The sequence below is a fragment of the Cavia porcellus genome, unplaced genomic scaffold (assembly GCF_034190915.1).
Source record: "Cavia porcellus strain 051 isolate PalLab524CR breed Dunkin Hartley unplaced genomic scaffold, mCavPor4.1 scaffold_1, whole genome shotgun sequence".
Classification (NCBI taxonomy): Eukaryota; Metazoa; Chordata; class Mammalia; order Rodentia; family Caviidae; genus Cavia; species Cavia porcellus.
In genome coordinates, this window is record NW_026947484.1 from 155,225,050 (window position 1) to 155,242,937 (window position 17,888).

Genomic DNA, 17,888 nt, shown 5'->3' on the forward strand with positions numbered 1-17,888 from the left:
AGTCATAGCATATTCTTACTTCAGAAGAACATATAAAACACACAGATACACACGCATTCACAAAGACACCACATCTCAACTAAGTTTCCAGCCTTAAAAGAAAGGTATTGAAACTAAGGTATATATAATAACATGTTAAAGTATAACTTGTAAGTTCAAATAAACTCAATGTGAATTTTCATAAATGAGAAAAATGTGGTACATCATACTTTTTTAAAATGAAAGATATTTATTTAAATAGTTCTCTTTTATTAAGAATAACAAACATCATGTAGGATATATAAATGAAAATACTGATATAATTTTCAATTGAAATATAAAATTTAGAAAATATTTTCTTTTGCTCTCAGGAGATAAATTCTAGATTCCTCATATTAAAAGATATTATTTCAATGCTATAATATGTGAATTATTATTCTTCAGCATTTCCTGGAACTTGCGCAACCCTGGATAAATCTTCTTCATATTTCTTCTTGAGATTACTCAAATACATTCGTAAACTGTCTGGATCCAATTGAGAGTTTCGAGCAGTTTGAATAAGTCTAGTTGCTAGATGGTACACAACTCTCTGTCTTTCCATTTCAGGGGTACTCCTTTGGTTCTGCTATTATTAAAAATACATAAAAATTAAAAAAATAAATACTATGATTTTTAAGTTGATCATAGTTTAGCACTATTCTATTTCCTTTTATAGAAATATGGGACTTCAAGATTAAATAATACTCTTAGATAAATCAGCTCAATTCAACTAGCAAAAAATACATGGTAAGACTAAAGAAACAGCCAGCTGTGGTGGGGTACACCTGTAATCTCTGCATTCAGGAGGCTGGAGCAAGAGGGTGACCGTGAGTTCAAGACTAGCCTGGGGTACACAGTGACCGGAAGGCAACGCTAAACTACACTGTGAGACCCTGCAACCAAAAAAAAAAAAAAAAAACAAGAAAGAAATAGTATTTGGATGAATAAAATTCCTCATATAACTCTTACTACTTTATGACATAGTTTAATACTTTTGAGAATCACTTATTTGTGAAAAAAATCCACTAAAAAGATCAAATCCCTCAACATAGTACCAAAAAGTAATAATACAGATAAGTTCTAAAAATACCTCTTTCATTAAAAAAGGTATGGGAAACAGCACAGCTTGTGCCTACACAGTGAGCATAATTTTAAATGTCACCCAAGGATGATACCATGTTATCTTCCATTTTAATTTCTCATCATGCTTCTAAAGAGAATTTATATATAACAATTAATTATTGGAGGCTAAGAGAACACTGCCTGAAGGACAAAGTACATTTTAAAAATAAACAACATAAATAGCTTTTTGAAAGTAGCCTTCTAATCTAAAATGTACTTAAGCATACCTATGCGATAATATTTAAAACAGGGATGTTGAAGACCTTTAGTTGTTTGGTCCTTGAAGAAGTATCATGATTTGGAATACAGGTGAAGAATTTTTAATTCATACCTTTGTCTGAGCTACACAGAAAATAAAATGTTTTCAACCTTCACTGTTTATGGAATGTCTTAGTGAATTTTCCAGAAATAAAATCCCTTCAACTATTTGTCAATAACAAGCAATTCTGAATATTTTTCTACTTTCACTATAGGAAAAATGAGTAAGATTTCATTAGGTAGAACAAGATTATCACATATTCACCCTTCATCGATCTATTTGATATATTTATCAATTACCAATTAAACCATTATTTCAATTACACCTCTGTGCTGGGCCCCAAAGCTTGTGCTTTTTGTGTCTATAGAAGGGAGAAAACTGTATACTTGACATAATAACAGAACCCAAGGAGCTTACAGTCTTCTGCTGAAATGGCTTGTTTATACACAGTTGACCACAGTATTTACGAAAAGTCCCATAAGAGAGATACAAAATGCAGAGGAAGGGACTCTCATTTCCAGCTCAGATCAAGACAGGGTTACATAAAATGGAGTATGCTGAATGAACCTGATGGATAGAAGAGTCTAGAAGGAAGGTATTCTGGATAGGAAAAAAAAAAAAAAAAAACTAGAAGAGGCACATTAGAGACCATGGTACATAATCAGGTTGAAATAATGAAATGGCAAGTAATTAAACATGACAGAAATGTAAATTATGCAAAATTTAAGTGATGTGATGAAAGATTGATGTGATAATGATCTTTAAGCAAAAAGTAACAAACTTTAGAGTCAGCTGAGAATTGGGAATTCTGAGCCATAGAGAACCTTGAAAAAACATACGATAATTTGGTATCCTAAGTTATTCTAATGTAGCTAATTTTCAAATTATATTTTGAAAAATAATTACGGAAGACTTTTAACACTAGAAATGAAAATTCAGTTTGTAACCTAAAAGACTAAGATGTCAAGGAGAAATATGGAGAGTTCAGGAGAAAAGATGGAAGCCATGAAAAAGAATGAGATTTGAGACTACAGAGTTTTCAAAAGGAAACCAAGGGCAACAATCTTAGAAACAAGAAGTGAGTGAAAAAAGAAAAGGCCCTGGTAAAGGAAGGAAAGAAGAAAAAAATCATTGAGATAGGGAGACAACAACTTCTAGGAAAGAATAATCCCACAGCAGACAAGACTGGCCAGAATTAAGAAAGGAGAAAGAATGGTAATTTCCAGTGTCACAGATCAGAGAAGGTGAGAAATTGGGGAGGTGGGCTGAGATGTCTTTAATTAGTTGAGATTTAAGAAAGAAATTTCAGTGAGGGATGACAAGATTCAGTTTGCCAGTGGGAACAGAATAGGCAAGGACAGACTAGCCGTGAGTTTACAGTAAAGACAGTAAAGGGATAATAGTTTTAAAAGTAAGCTTAAAAAGGATTTATTGGGAAAAAACATAGATGTATTCATAGAAAAATGAAAATCCAGTGAAAAATATAAGAAGAAAAAGGAAACAGGTTATCTTAATGGAAAATGAAAGAAGTTAACCTTAAAGTGACTGAAAAAGTAATTTCTTCCTCCAACACAGGAAGAAAGAAAGACAAGAAACGGAAACTTGCCAAACAAAATATTTGCAGGAATTATGCAAAAGGACTCATCTAGACAATTTCAAGTTTCTTGGGGTCGGGGATATAGCACAGTGGCACAGTGTCTGCCTACCAAGTGTGAGGTCCTGAGTTCAATTTCTAGAGCCTCCCCCCAAAAGTTCAAGTTTCTTTAAAAAAGTATAGTAAACTATCTGAAGAATTAGGACAGAAGAGTAAAAATGTTTTGAAAGAGATACTGTAAAGTAGTTATAGAGCTGGGTATGGTAGTATATGTCTATCATCCCAGCACTTGAGAGGCTGAGGCAGGAGGATCGTTGCAATTTCAAGAGTAGCCTGGAAAATAAGCTCAAGGTGAGCCAGAAAGCATAGTGAGACTCTGTCTCAAAAAGACAAAAAAAGGGGTTGGGGATTTAGCTCAGCAGCATAAGCGCCTACCTTGCAAGCACACGTTCATGAGTTCAATCCCCGGAACTGATAAAAAAAAAAAAAAAAAAAAAAAAAAAGACCAAAAAAAAGTTATAGAGATCAATAAGAAGATAAATAATTATTCAGTTAAAAAAATTCACCTGAAGTTAGAATACATGAATGTACAGCAGATTAATAGGAGCCTCATTTGAACACTGTTGAGCACTGTTAGGAAAACCACAACCTAGAAGGCTAGCAGAGAGGAGGCCTGTAATTGGAATTTGGCAAGATGAAATCTGAAGAATTAGGTACTTTAAAATGAACACTGTTAACATTGTTGATGAAGGGATTCAAATTGGTTTTATTCATAAGAAGTCACAGAGACAGCCCAGAAAAAGAAGGGAAGAATGCAATAAAAATGGAAAGCTGATTAAAAAGAAGAAAGAAAACTACTATTGAAGAAATTTTCACACTGCACCCACCTCATGTTATTGAACACATTAGATTTTTAAAAAGAAACCTAATTTAGAAGATTTCCAAATTTTGAATCAACAGATGTGATTTCGTGCCAGGGCCAAGACTTCCAATGAAGTCACTTAGTATCTGTGGACTGGTAAACATGAGAGTAAAGATATCACTTTTATCATTACTGTTTATTAGTAACTACTGCAGTTACCATTAGTAACTACTTCATTACTATTAGTAACTATTTCATGAAGAGACATGAGGTTTACAAATGATAATGGAGAGAAAAGCTTCGAAGACTATAAAAAGCTAGGCACTATGTCTGTCCTTCGCAGTGATTATTATCTTAAATGCACATTTTATTATTAGGATGAGTGGAGGAGGGTTGAGGCAGGATCTTGCTACGTAGTCTGGGCTGGTCCTGACATCACAGGGCGCCTCCTACCTCAGGCTCCCAAGTACTGAGATCACAGGCATGCCACCATGACTGGCAAATGCTCATTTTAAATACATTTATTTTCTCATCATAAAGACAGTTAACAATACTTATTCTAGGAATTTCACTGAACTGTTATCTCCTATCATATTAGCTGTCTTGCTAAGAAAAGCTATGATGGGCCAAACCACAAAAGTTTTAAAAGGTAAGAGATTTTTTTGTCTATATAAATTAAGAATTAGATTTTTGTTTTAATTATTGTTTTACATATTTAGATCAAATTCTATACAAAATGCACACTAAAGCCATTTTAATTTGAAAATAATCCTTACTAAAAAGTTTTTACCAGAATCTGTCCTGTAATTTGAGTTGAGATTTCTTTGGCATCCACGACAATTGATGGTGGAAGTGATGACACTTCTGCAGCTTTTAATCCTAGAATTACATTTAAAAAGCTTCAATATTGTTATTTCCAGTTTTTCAAGCCTGTTTCAACCAATATTAACTTTCAAAGGTTTTAATTTTCCTTCTATAAACATTTCTGAACTCAATAATTCTCAAAATTAAGTTTTCCAAAACACTGGATGACAACTTTCCAGTTCTTATATTTAATTACAGATCTATCCATAAAAGGTAAATTATTTCACAAAATACCTCTGAATTAACAAGAAGGAAAGATACATGGAAAATAACACTGAAATTCTAATAGGAATTACAGCTGGTTAGTAGAAAGTAGAGGGATTTTCTGCACAAGTTTTCAAGAGAGGAGAAGGTACAGTCACAGACATAACCCTATAGACTGGAATTTCCCACAAGATTCAATGGTAGATGACTCATCTTTATGAAAATTAAAAGTATCAGCAATGTTTCTCATGTTTTCAGAATTTCATTTTATTGTATAAATGCCATATAGGCTTTTTATTGAGTGCCACATTTATATCATATTTATAAACAGCAGAAGGTCAAAAGATACAGTGAATGTTTAAGTTTAAAAAAAATTGTTACAGTAAAACACATATTACCAAAAATGATGGTTGTGTGCAAAGGGAGGGGAATATTTTGACTATTTCAGGAGGATTAATGGCATCATGTCTTTTACAGTAATGTATTTTTAATTTAAACATTCAGCATATGTTTTGAATGGCCCTCATTGATCGAATGTTTTATGGCAATTTCTATCAAACAAAAACATGACAGTGAGACCTCATCTACCGTATTCACCAGACTGGCACCGTGTGATTTCTGTTCTTGCCCAAAGTCAAAATGACTATAAAAGGTAAATATTTTGAACAGATTCAGGCACGGATGTATTTGTCTTCTTATGTATAAAATGTGAGTTTGACAAGAAAATAGTCTGAGAATATATCTATACATGTATCTAAATGAGCATTGCTTTGACTGATGGCAAGTATAAGGGAGAAGAAAATTGGTCTTAGTGAAATACATAGTGCTTCAATATTGCTTTGTTTGTTTTGTGGTGCTGGGGATCGAACCCAGAGCTTTATGCATGCTGAACAAGTGATCTACCATTACACTACATCCCTGCCTCAATATATAGGTTTAATTTCTGCATTCAGTACCATAATTCTTTTCTTCTGTAAGTCCTTTAGAAAGTTTATAGGTATACAGAATTGCTTCTTTATTTCTTGAGGTGTTCTTTACATGTTCAACTTCAAAATGCATATTCTCTACATTAGGATACAGGGCATCAATATGGCAAAGTTCCAGGAAATGTGTAGCAAACAGTGTAAATGCCTAAAATATATAAGACAATTGAATATTAGTGCTTTTTACATGAACTAAAAAATCCTACCTTAGCTATTTAGACCTAAAACTTAATTTTCCAACTAGCTTGGCAGAAACATAAGAATAAAACTAAAGTTGAAGACTAATATGATCAATCTATTTTAGTTCTTGAACTTTTTGAGGGGAAGTACTGGGAATCAAACTCAGGACCTTGCACCTGGCAGGCAGGCGCTTGTGCTGTTGAGCTATATCCCCATACCAATCAATGTATTTTAAAACACTCCAAAATTTCATATTCAATGAAGTAGCATATAATTATATTCAGTGAAGTACCATATAATTATGTTAAAAATGACACAGGAAAGAATAAATCTAAAAGTAAACCTTAAGAAATACATCTGAAGATATAAAAAGATGAAGTTTGTCACAAAAATAAAGCTATTAATTGAAGCAGTCATTTATTAGGGAAAATAATCCATATACACACATATACATATATACATACACATATAATCTTTTATATTTTACTCAACTTTTTAAAATCTCACTTTGAAAATAATTTCTCTCCCTATCAAACAGTTTTGGAAAGTGGAACCAATGTGTAGATTGTATTAGGTGCTTGAAATTCCCAAAGGGAATGGGTGATTTCTGTTTGCTTTTCATCATTTGGTTGCTTATTTATTTACTTGGCAGCACTAGGGATCAAATCCAGGGCAAACTTCACCGAACTTTTAGTGTTACTAAAGCAAATAAATATGAATAATCATTTATATTTTATGGCATTATCAGTGAGAAATGAAATAAATACATGACTTTTAAAAATTAAATATTAAGTCAATAAAAAGATATTTGCTTGGCAAAATAACTCAACATAAAAGACTGGCAACAAGGACAGGAAAGGTTTTACACACATGACAGAAAAATGAAAATTCTCAAATACTCACTTGCTAGGGTTTGAATATGATTTAAGCATATTTCCCACAGGTGAACTGTTAGGAGTTTGATCCTCAGTTGAGAGGGGATGAATCTTTATGAGGTAGGCTTAATGGGAGGTGATTATGTCACTGGGGCACTGCCCCAGGTGGAAGTCAATGTTGGCCTCTTTGAATCGTCTGAGACCAAGTCAATATGCAAAACAAGACTAGATGTTCAGTGCCAAACTAAATTTTGAACTTCTATTTAATGTTAGTTCCATTTAACAAAGTTACTCAGTGCCTATATTTTGTGAGTATTGTGCTGAGCACCAAGGAGACTAAGTTAGAAAAGTTTTAAACATTAAGATTCTTAAAAGTATGGGGCTGGGGATTTAGCTCAGCAGCATAAGCGCCTGCCTTGCAAGCGCGTGATCGTGAGTTCAATTCCTGGTACTGGTTTAAAAAAAAAAAAAAAATTCTTAAAAGTAGTAATACCGCACATTTACCACTACATTATTTATACTAGAAAAAAAGATTTCACTGAAACCACTGTTCTTAGCTATTATAGCATACTAGAGAAATGAAATGTATTTTTTTGGGTTCTCCAAAGAAAAAGACTAATTGTGTGTGTGTGTGTGTGTGTGTGTGTGTGTGTGTGTGTGTATAAACAAATTTATAAGGCTGACAAGTTTTAAGATCTGCAGTGTATAAGCTGAAGATCTAAGATAGTCAACGACATAGGTCTAGTGTGAACGCCAGAAGACTTCAGGTCTAGAAAACACCGATGAGCAGATTTTTCAGTCTGAGTCTGAAAGGAGTAAAGGAGTAAAGTGCTTCCAGACTGAAGGCAGTCAGATAAGGTGTCTATTGACTCTAGAAGTTAGTCTTTTTAAGGTTTCCATTCGTTAAATTGAGCTCACTCACACTGGGAAGAACCATCTGCTTTTCTCAGTCAAAAATTCAAATGTTAATCTCTTTCAGAAATATCCTCACAAACACACCAAAATATGTTTAACCAAATGCCCAGCTCCTGTGGTCCAGTCAAACACACAAATAACAAATCCACCTCTTCAAATGGGCACTACACACATTTTTTTACCCTATACTTAACCTCCAAACGAAGATAGAAATGAGATCATAATTGTACCTATAATCAAGAATGCATTAGCCACTTGGCCAAGAAGAGATAAAATCCTTGAGTGAAGTTTATTCTTTTCTTTGATATCTGTAATTTAAAAGTCATGGTGAAGAATAGAGATGTAGTTTAGTGGCAGAATGCCAGTTTAGTATACAGAAGGCTCTGAGTTCAATCTTCAGCATAAAAAGAAAGAAGCAAACAAAACTGTAACATAAAAGTAACATTACCAATGTTTAAGTAATATGATATAAAGTGAATATATCTTAAACTCCGTGATATAGTATATGAGAGAAAAGGAAATAAAGCTATTGACTTCATATATAATATATACACAAGCATCTTTATAACAAAAAAGAAGAAAGACTCATGATAAGTAAAGCCCTCATTTCTGTAGCTGGCAGTTAGTTCACAACTGCTCCTCCTGCATGCTCTCTTAATCCTTCACTTTCAGCAAGCTCTTCAGATGTTCCCAGCTCTTTGTCTAGTGGCAGGACACAGCTGTTTGCTCCTGTGAAGCCTCGGCCATCTGCAGTCCTGCCTGGATTGGGCTGTTCTAGTTTCCCATTGACCTTAATCACAGAGCAAAACACTAACGGACACCCGAATGAATCAACTTTCCATTATACAATAAAACACCTCGGGTACTCAAGTTTATTCTTATTTAAAAAAAAAAAAAAAAAAGGTTTTTTTAGCCTCACAGTTTTAGAGGTTTCAGTGGCCTGTGATTTTGGGCCAGCAGCAAGGCAGTACATTACAATGACCAAGTGTGGCAGAGGAAGTTGCTCCCCTCCTAATGGGTGGAAATTAAGAGCAAGGAGTGGAGCTAGCATCCCAGCATCTTCTTCAAGGGCTCACCCCACTGAACTGACTTCCTTCCAGTAGGCCCAGCTTCTAAAGATCCCCTAATATTCCAAAAGAGCCGTGAGCTAGAGTAAAGCCTTTAGCACAAGGGCCTTTGTGGGACACTCATCCAAACACAGGATAAAGGCACTGCTGTTCACTGCATTTTGGGCTTTTCTGAGATAGTTCCAATCAATCCACAGTTCAGGAAAATTTCTCCAAATGTTAAGAAATATTTATTCTGATTATGCAGTCTGGAACTGGAGAAATAACCACAGGATATTTGGGGGGACATGCTGATCCTGCTGGGAGATACAATGGAGCTAAACTTCCATTGATAACTTGACTGGTAAGGCCCTAATCTGACTCAGAAACTACAGCAATAGTTTGAGTCTCCTTGGATGAGTATAAAATTTTTTTCTCATTCTATATAATAAATTATCACAAACTCTTAAGGCAAAGAACTCCATCTTACAGACATTTTAAGGTATTTTAAATATGAGAAAATATCTCCATTTTTCACATATGTATGTATTTTGAATGATCTAAAAAGACTGATTTACAAATTAGTTTAAAAGTAGAGCAAAAATCATTGTTTTATATGACTGATTTGTTAAAAACTGTTTTCTTTAAAATAATGAAATTTTATACTAGGTATCCTAGTACATTAAGTCATTTGTGACATCACAGACATTACTGCATAATGAAAAGTTATTAAAATAGTCATTTTGCTATTTAATTTGATTAAATTAAAACCAACCAATCTTTACCTTATTTGTATTTCTTGATTTTCTCCTTTCCTTATCTATATCATGGGTTCATACTAATTATTCTTACCTTCAGTGAGAATTCAAGTACTAAAACATAAATGTTAGACGGTTTTTACCTAAAGTTGTTTCAAAAGTTATTTTTGGTGCCATACATTAGAAAAGGACTAAAACTTAATCCATTCAAAATAAATGGGGATGTTTACCTTTAAGTTCAGCAGATATTCACAAACAGCATAACAAATGCCAATGCCTTCTTCTGTATTAGTACCTCTGCCAAGTTCATCAATTAATATGAGTGATTTGTCATTAGCATTATGTAGAATATATGCTATCTGGAAAATATAATTTTGCTCTTATTCATTACAACCAAACAGCTGTCACTATTGTAGAAAAAATGAAGAGAAACTCAGTCTCTTTTATTAGTTTATCTGAAACGCATTTTAATAGAGAAATCCTGCTGAGCAGAAAATAACTCACTGCCTTTCTCAAAATCTCTTTCTAATAATTCCAAAAGAACAGAGGATATATGTAGACATATGCACATGTATATGAGACAAAAAGAGTAAATAATCATTATCTAAATTATTGATGTTTTAGATATAGTAAAATAAAACAAAGCAGTGACTCAACTGTTTAAATAAACCACAAAGATGGTCATTTTCTTCTCTGCAAATGACTAATCACTATCATGGAATGCTCAAAGCCATTTCACAAATTCACTATCAGATTTACTACCACTCTATAGCAATAAAGAAGGAAATAAAATTTAGGGGAAAGTATCCATGTCTTAGTAATTGCTTGCTTACCAAATAAATTTAAATCTTTAACCACAAAGACTAAGTAAAAATTAAACTGATATAAATTCTCCTTCTTCCTTGAAAAATATTAACTCCTTTCTCAAAAGACAGAATTCTACCCACGTTATATTTAACACAATAGTAACTTTAATAAACATTTTACCTTTCTCTAGGACTAAGCTCCTTGAAGGCTAGAATTGCTTAAAAATGTACCTCAAGCACCTAGCACATTGCTATATTCCCACAGACACTTGACAATATTAAGTAATTATATAAATCATGTGACAAATAGTTTTACTTATCTCCTCTCAGTTTGCAGAAAATTATTCATAGTGACCCAATAATTCTTATTTAATACAATTATCCCAAGAGTCATACTTAATTCCCTTAGTCTTCAAGCCTACTCAATGTTTTATGAGATCAGAAATAGGGAAAGATACATACTCTGGAATAGAAAGTGAAATTCTATGTGTGTGAGGAGGGTACTAGGGATTAAATTCACAGCCTTGCCCTTGCCAGGCAGATGCTTATGCCACTGAGCTAAATTCCCAGCCCTAGAAAATTAAAATTCTATGGTAAAAATTACAAGGATTTTTAAAAGCCTTCGAACAATTAACTTTTATTTTAAAAACAAGCCTAAGAGGAGCAATCCATACAATGCAAAATGGTACTGAATATATCATTGTCTTAGGAAAAGCCTTTTAAATATTCCATATAAAACACATAAGCACACTTTTATCATTCAATAACATTAGCTTTTCCTTTTTAAAATTATATTTTCAGAAAATATTGACTATCATTTCCACCTAAGACAGAATTTAGGAAGCTGTCTTTGACTGCCCTCTGGCTCCCAGAAGGAGTATAAGCTCATCTGTAAATTTTAATATACAGATAGTTTCTTACAGGATAATTATCATTAACGTAAAATTTAAATATTAACGTAAGAAAAGTTTTGTTTGGGTACCTCTTTCATTTCTTTCATAAATGTTGATGAATTTGTTTCAATATCATCATCAGTACTGATTCTGGTAAAAATCTGTTCAGCGATTCTAAAGGAAGAATATTCTGCTGGGACATAGGATCCTGTAAAATCAAAAGTCAAAGTACATTGAACAACGTTTTTTTTTTTTTTTTGTACTTGGAATCAAATTTGGGACCTCACATTTGCCAGGCAGAGACTGTCCCACTGAGCTATAGACCCTTAAATGTTTTTTAAAAATACAAGTATTAACAATGTCTGCACTTCTTAGTTCATTTATCCAACTGTGAGGCTGGAAAGAACAATGGATGTGGAGTTAGAAAATTCGGTCCCAACTCTATCACATATTGCATACCTTGAACATTACTTTAAACTCTCTCAGTCTCGTCTCTGTCATTATTAAAGTAGGAATTGTTGTCCTACCTACTGCATGAAGTTATTTGGAAGCTCAAATAATATAGTACATGCTTACATCAGAGATTATTTTAAATGTGGTAAAAATTTTAAATGATATACTTAATTAATAAACAATTAAAATATAATAATAAATAATAACATTCAAAATAAATTTTGAAGGGAACTCATAAAGTTTATAAATTCAATTTGAAGCAATGCTATTAATGCTCAACTGATAAAACTATGACAGAAAGATATATTAGAAACTGTTATTAAACTGTTATTAAAATATGCAAAAATATCCAAAAACAGAATAAAAGTAAAACTTTTAATCAAAAGAAAAAAAGATAAAATTTTCACCCACAAGACAGTTTTTACCTGAAAAGCTCTTATGCTAATTAATCTAAAATATTCATCTTTTGAACACAAATCAATCTGATTAATGTATCTATCTCTCTACATAATGGGCTATAAAAGGCATATTATTGTCAAAAAATATATAGTAAAACAGTTGAACAAGAGAAAAACATCACAAAATTCTGGATATATAAAATGATGAAATAACTGGAGCCAAAAACAGCCAGATCACACTGGGTTTTAAAACAAAGACTGAAGAATAGAGCCTAACGCTAAGGAACAAAAATTAGCAGGAAAACAAACTAAAAGACTAACAAAACTAAAAGTAATCATAGTAGTTATAATGACTATATCTGTTCTTCTTAGACATTTTAATTTCATTTTCTCTGCTTCTCAAAAATAATCCATTGAAATTGGTAAATATCTGATTTTTACCTATGAAAATGTGAAGACTTACAATAAAACTAGTAACATGTAATTCTGCTATGCTACTCTATTTTTAAGATTTTCTTAAAACCAGGGATAACAAACTTAAAGCAGCTTCTGATATGTCACAATTGTATGATAGATGCTTGCTAAATGGCAAAGCAAGCAGTAGAGCCAGAATTTGAATCAGAACTGTCTGGCTCAAAACAAAACAAAAGTCTATTTCTCCAATACTATGCAAAAGGAACGACCTGCTACCTTCTTAATACTCTGGAGAAGGATAGACAGCTTGTTAAGAGTAAAAATTCTGGAGTGAGACTGCCTGGGTTTGAGTCCTTCCTGTTACAAGCTATGTGATCTTTGACAATAGTAATGAGTAATTATCTCTCAATGCTTTACTGATCTACAGTATGCAGGTAAGAGTAACACATTAACTTTTATGAGTATTAATCAGGTATACATATATTATAATAATACATGCAAGGTAGACAAAACAGTACCTGGGAGAGTAAACTGTAGGATTAGCTATTATGGCAAGTGGAGTAGACTAAGGCAAAGAACTAACACTGAGTAACTATGGGGAAGTCTTTGAACCTGACCTTCCTCGTTATATAGACATTTAATATTTATTAAAGGTCTACTATGTTCTGGGGTAAATAAAACAGACATGAACTCAGTCCTGTGAGAACAAAAATTATTACTCTCTTAAATAGAACTTTCTTAACAGGGTTTTCAGAAATACTAAATGGAAAAATGAATGTGAAAGTGACAGGTAGAGAATACTGCATATATTATTAATTGGTACAGTTGTATTTCTCCTCTCTTTCTTAGCCTCCACCAAAAGTCTTCAACATTTCTTATCTATAAGAGGTGACCAAAGGGCTGGAGATATAGCTCAGCAACTGCTGGCAAAGTGCAAAGTCATGAGTTCGATCCTCAGCAACTCCCAATAAAAAGAGGTGATCAAAATATATGCTGAATACAAAAATGACAGAAAAACACACACTGCCATTGCACCTCTGCAAATACTCTCATTTGCTTCAAACACACTTACTTCTGGAAGTCCTTTTTCAGAGGTCTTTATGGGGTGTGATCAAAAATACAAGGCATGCTGTGGAAAGACAGGCTTGTACAAAATAAATTAAAATGTGTCCTCATCCACAAAGGTAAATGTTTTCAAACAATTCAGGACATTGAGGCAGTCACACAGTGCAACTGAAGACATTTATGAAAAGGATTTCATGAACTGCTTCAGGAAGTGGCAAGAATGATGAGCTAAGTGTGTTTGAAGCTAAGGAGAAGATTTTTGAGGAGGATTAATGGCAAAGTGTCTTTTACTGTTATAAAATTTTAAAATTTAAATATTAATCATATCTTTCAATCACACTTTGTGTTCAAAGGCTTCTGACTCGGGCTTCGCTTCTGGTCTGACTCTAGTCTGCAAACAAGAGTGATCTAAGTGAAATCTGATCATGCCATTTTCTTGCTAAATTTCCTCAGTATCTCCCCATGGACTGCTGGATAAAGTTCAGTCCCCTCAGATAAGTGTTGAAGGCCGTTCATGATACAAGTCCTATTGGCTTCTGTGGTTATTCTGCCACTTCTCATGCTTAGTCCGTCTGTCTCTGCTCAAAAATGCAAAAGAACTACAAAACTGGGGACTATTTGTTGTTTCTAGAGCATATGATACATCATGCTATTTTTTTCCCTATGGTTTAGGACATAGTTTTACATCTGCCTGGAAAGTTCTCTCCTTTGTTATACCTGTCTCTTCAGCCCATAGCTTAATATATTCATTGTCTCAGTCCTTACAACAATTCTTTAAAAATAGGTACTATTGTCATCTTAATTTGCAGTTAGGAAAACTAAAGCATAAAGAGGTTAAGTAATTTGCTTAAGATTACATAGCTAGCAACTAGACAATGCAGATTTACCTCCAAAGTCTAAACTGTTAACCTCAATGCCCTTCAAATTCCACTGTTTGATTAGCCCTAAAACCTCATGAGATATGATATACACTTTAAATTGTTTCAGAGGCTTAAAATGGGCAGTGACAAGAGACGTAGAATAATTATCTTTAAATATTTGAAGAACTACAATCATAAAGAAAGACTAGGTTATTCTGTGATAGAAGAAAATAATTAGTATTAGTAAGTACAAGTTATAAGTCAGATTTCAATCCAGTATCATGACTGCTTTATCTATACACATTAAATAGCCTGTGTTTTAAAAAAGCAGAGCTCCTTTTAGCTACTCAAATAGCATAGGATACATCATGTCACATATGAACCAAACAGCTCTTATAGTGGAAATAAAAGTAACTAAGATGTTCTTTTTTTTTTTTTTTTTTTTTTTTTTTTTTTTTTTTGTCTTTTTCCTTTTTATCGGTACTGGGGATCAAACTCACGACTGCCTGCTTCCATGGCAGGGCTTATGCCGCTGAGCTAAACCTCCAGCCCCAACTAACATGTACTTTAATTCTAACAAAATTCTAAATTTTGTGAGATACTTAATCTTCATTCATTTATTCACTGATTTCTGATTTCTTGCCCAGAAGTAAGGGGAATTTGCTCTGTATCACCAATGTTATTGCTATGTTTCCTTAGAATCTGTAACATTAGACCAGGGTTTCTTACTCATGACTCTACTAAATTTTGGGCTCAATTATCTTTCTTACATGCTGGTGAATGGGGAAAGGGAGAGAGAAGGAAGCCGTCTTGTGCATTGTAGGATGTTTAGTAGCATCCTTGGACTTATCTCCCTAGTTATGACAACCAAAAGTGTTTCCAGACATTGCCAAGTTTCTAGAGCTGAAGGATAAGAAATCGAAACCACTCCTGGTTAATAACAACTACATTAGGGCCAAGGATTGCATTTCTGATTTATATTGTACTGAAAGAAGCCCAGTTTGCAGAAATAAGAGTTAAGTTATGCTTGACATCAAGAGATGTGTGACAGTGCTCGGCCAATGACAGCCATTTATATGTGTGTAGGCAGACAGTGTATGTACACGTTAATACCCCAATTGCTACTGACAGCCCTCAAGTTAAGGGAAGTTTCTCTGCCTAAAATTAGAATTTCAAGGAAATCTCAAAAGAGTTATTAAAGGTAGTGGTTTATCCTACTCATTTCATTCTTTTCACAACAAGATTCACTTTTAAACCTGAAATAATTATGAGTTAATATACTAATACAATAGAACATTGTTTCAATGAGAAAGTTTCTAATTCCATAATATTCCAAAATGAATATTATATTATTAAAATTTGGAAATGCACTCCAAATTGAATGGAGCTGTAGAAATATCATTAGTCAAAGATACGGTCTACATAATAGATATATTATTGTACCACTTAAGTAAGAGAATCTACTTCAAACTTTTCTTAGGTACATAAATTTAAAAACTTTAGCACAAAGTATCTGAAAATTCAGCAGAATTGGTAACTATAAAATAAAATCAGAACTTACCAATCTGGGCCATAATTTGACAAAGAGCAATCTGCTTTAAATATGTAGATTTCCCACTCATATTTGGCCCCGTTATGATCAAAAAATTACTGCCTTCAGTTATATAGGTATTGTTGGCAACTGGTTTTTCCACAGATATTTTTTCAAGAATGGGATGCCATCCCTGTTTGATTGCTAAAGTATCAGTAAACTCTGGCCGAACTGAAGAAAAACACAGGAGGTTTTTAAAGATTAATATTTTTATACCTAAAGATGTGGTATGCATAGCTGGGCATACATTAGTGATTTTATCAGGGTCAATTTGGGACAATAATATTAATGCATTATTTAATCCCAGATCACCACCCAATCACCTTAAATTATAATGGATACATTCTAATCACTTTTACTGTATTCATTTCAGAGAAATTGAATTTAGCTCCTTGACACTGACTTGAGATTCAACACAGCTTACAAAAATTTCAGGCTTGTATAGATTAAAAAAAGCCAGGTAACCACTGATGTTATCTTTAAAATTTTACTACAGAACTGACTGTTTGCTCACCCTAACTTAAACATTATTTTAAATTTGGCATGCTTTGCTTTTAAAATGAGGCTTAAGTATAAGGCAAAACCAAATAAATATAATTCTCTGTCCTACTCTATGGGAAAACTTTTTCTAAAATGAAATTTCAGAGGATAGAGAAAATCAAGCACACATTTGCTGAATTATAGAAACAAATAATGATCAGGTCTGTATGGACATTATTTGTGGTAGAGGGAAAAAGGAAGAGGGTAGAAAGACTAGTGAAAACTAGAATGCTACCCACCTCTAAATCAAATTCAGGGATAAACTTGAAAACATTCAATATAAAAGTAAAGTTATTTGGAAAAAATATAAAGAGCTTTTGAACCATTCATTATATTTTGGAATTTATGATCCCTTTCAATCTAAAATTAGACAATTAAATCTCTTAATAGTTAAGAAAACTACGACTAGAATAGCTGATACCTAAGGTAAGGCTTTTACTCTCAGAGAGATACAAAAGATTTAGAAATGTCATTATAAAATGTCAATGGGAAAAGTTAATATTTTCATAAGAAATAAGGAAATGTGAAAAAATCTTTGTAAGTTACATCTTTAAAAATAAATTAACACAATAATTTGGAAATGGCACTTCTGATTTTAATTAGAGATCTCAGTGTTTTTAATGTTATTAAGTCTACAATTATTCAAACATAATCACCTACTAGGACTGTAAATTTGCATGTTAAAATATGGTTATTAATGATAAGCTGGATAAGAAATTTCAAGGGGCTAACTTGATTAAAGTACTCTTCAATATTAAAAAATTACTTAAATTTGTATTCACGGTCTGTGGATAGACTTGGAATACAAAAGTAAATGATATACTGCTGATTTTAGTATGCACATATCTAAATAGCAGATGAAAATTCTGACTGTGGCCACTGATTTTTCTACAGTGATACTTCACAACTCAGTTCATTCTGCACTTGAACCAAAAAGTTCAAAAGCTGAATGTATTTTTCCCATAATAATGAAAACCAAATAATTGGTTCTGACACCAAAAACTACACAAACACTGTATCAATGGTGGTGAACCTATGGCACATGCATCATGTTACTGTGTTTTTCTTTCAAGACAAAAGATGTTAATGTTGGATTTTTTTATTTTTGTTTTTGTTTGTTTGTTTTTTTTTACAAATACATAAACTAAAACCCTGGTATTCAGTCAGGCTTAGTTGCAGTGTTTGTAC

General features: G+C 32.9%; 1 protein-coding gene across 2 annotated transcripts in view; it reads right to left on the reverse strand.

The window, feature by feature from the left end:
- Positions 1-251: 251 nt before the first annotated feature.
- Positions 252-17,888, reverse strand: part of Msh4 (mutS homolog 4) — a 70,364-nt gene continuing 52,727 nt past the window's right edge. For both annotated transcript variants that reach the window (XM_063258142.1, XM_063258138.1), the window contains exons 14-19: positions 16,131-16,331; positions 11,469-11,587; positions 9,911-10,039; positions 5,880-6,054; positions 4,646-4,734; positions 252-604 (exon numbers count right to left, since the gene is read on the reverse strand). In XM_063258142.1, coding sequence (XP_063114212.1) covers positions 413-604; positions 4,646-4,734; positions 5,880-6,054; positions 9,911-10,039; positions 11,469-11,587; positions 16,131-16,331 — 905 coding nt within the window. In that variant the 3' untranslated portion in view covers positions 252-412. The remainder of the gene's footprint in view (positions 605-4,645; positions 4,735-5,879; positions 6,055-9,910; positions 10,040-11,468; positions 11,588-16,130; positions 16,332-17,888) is intronic.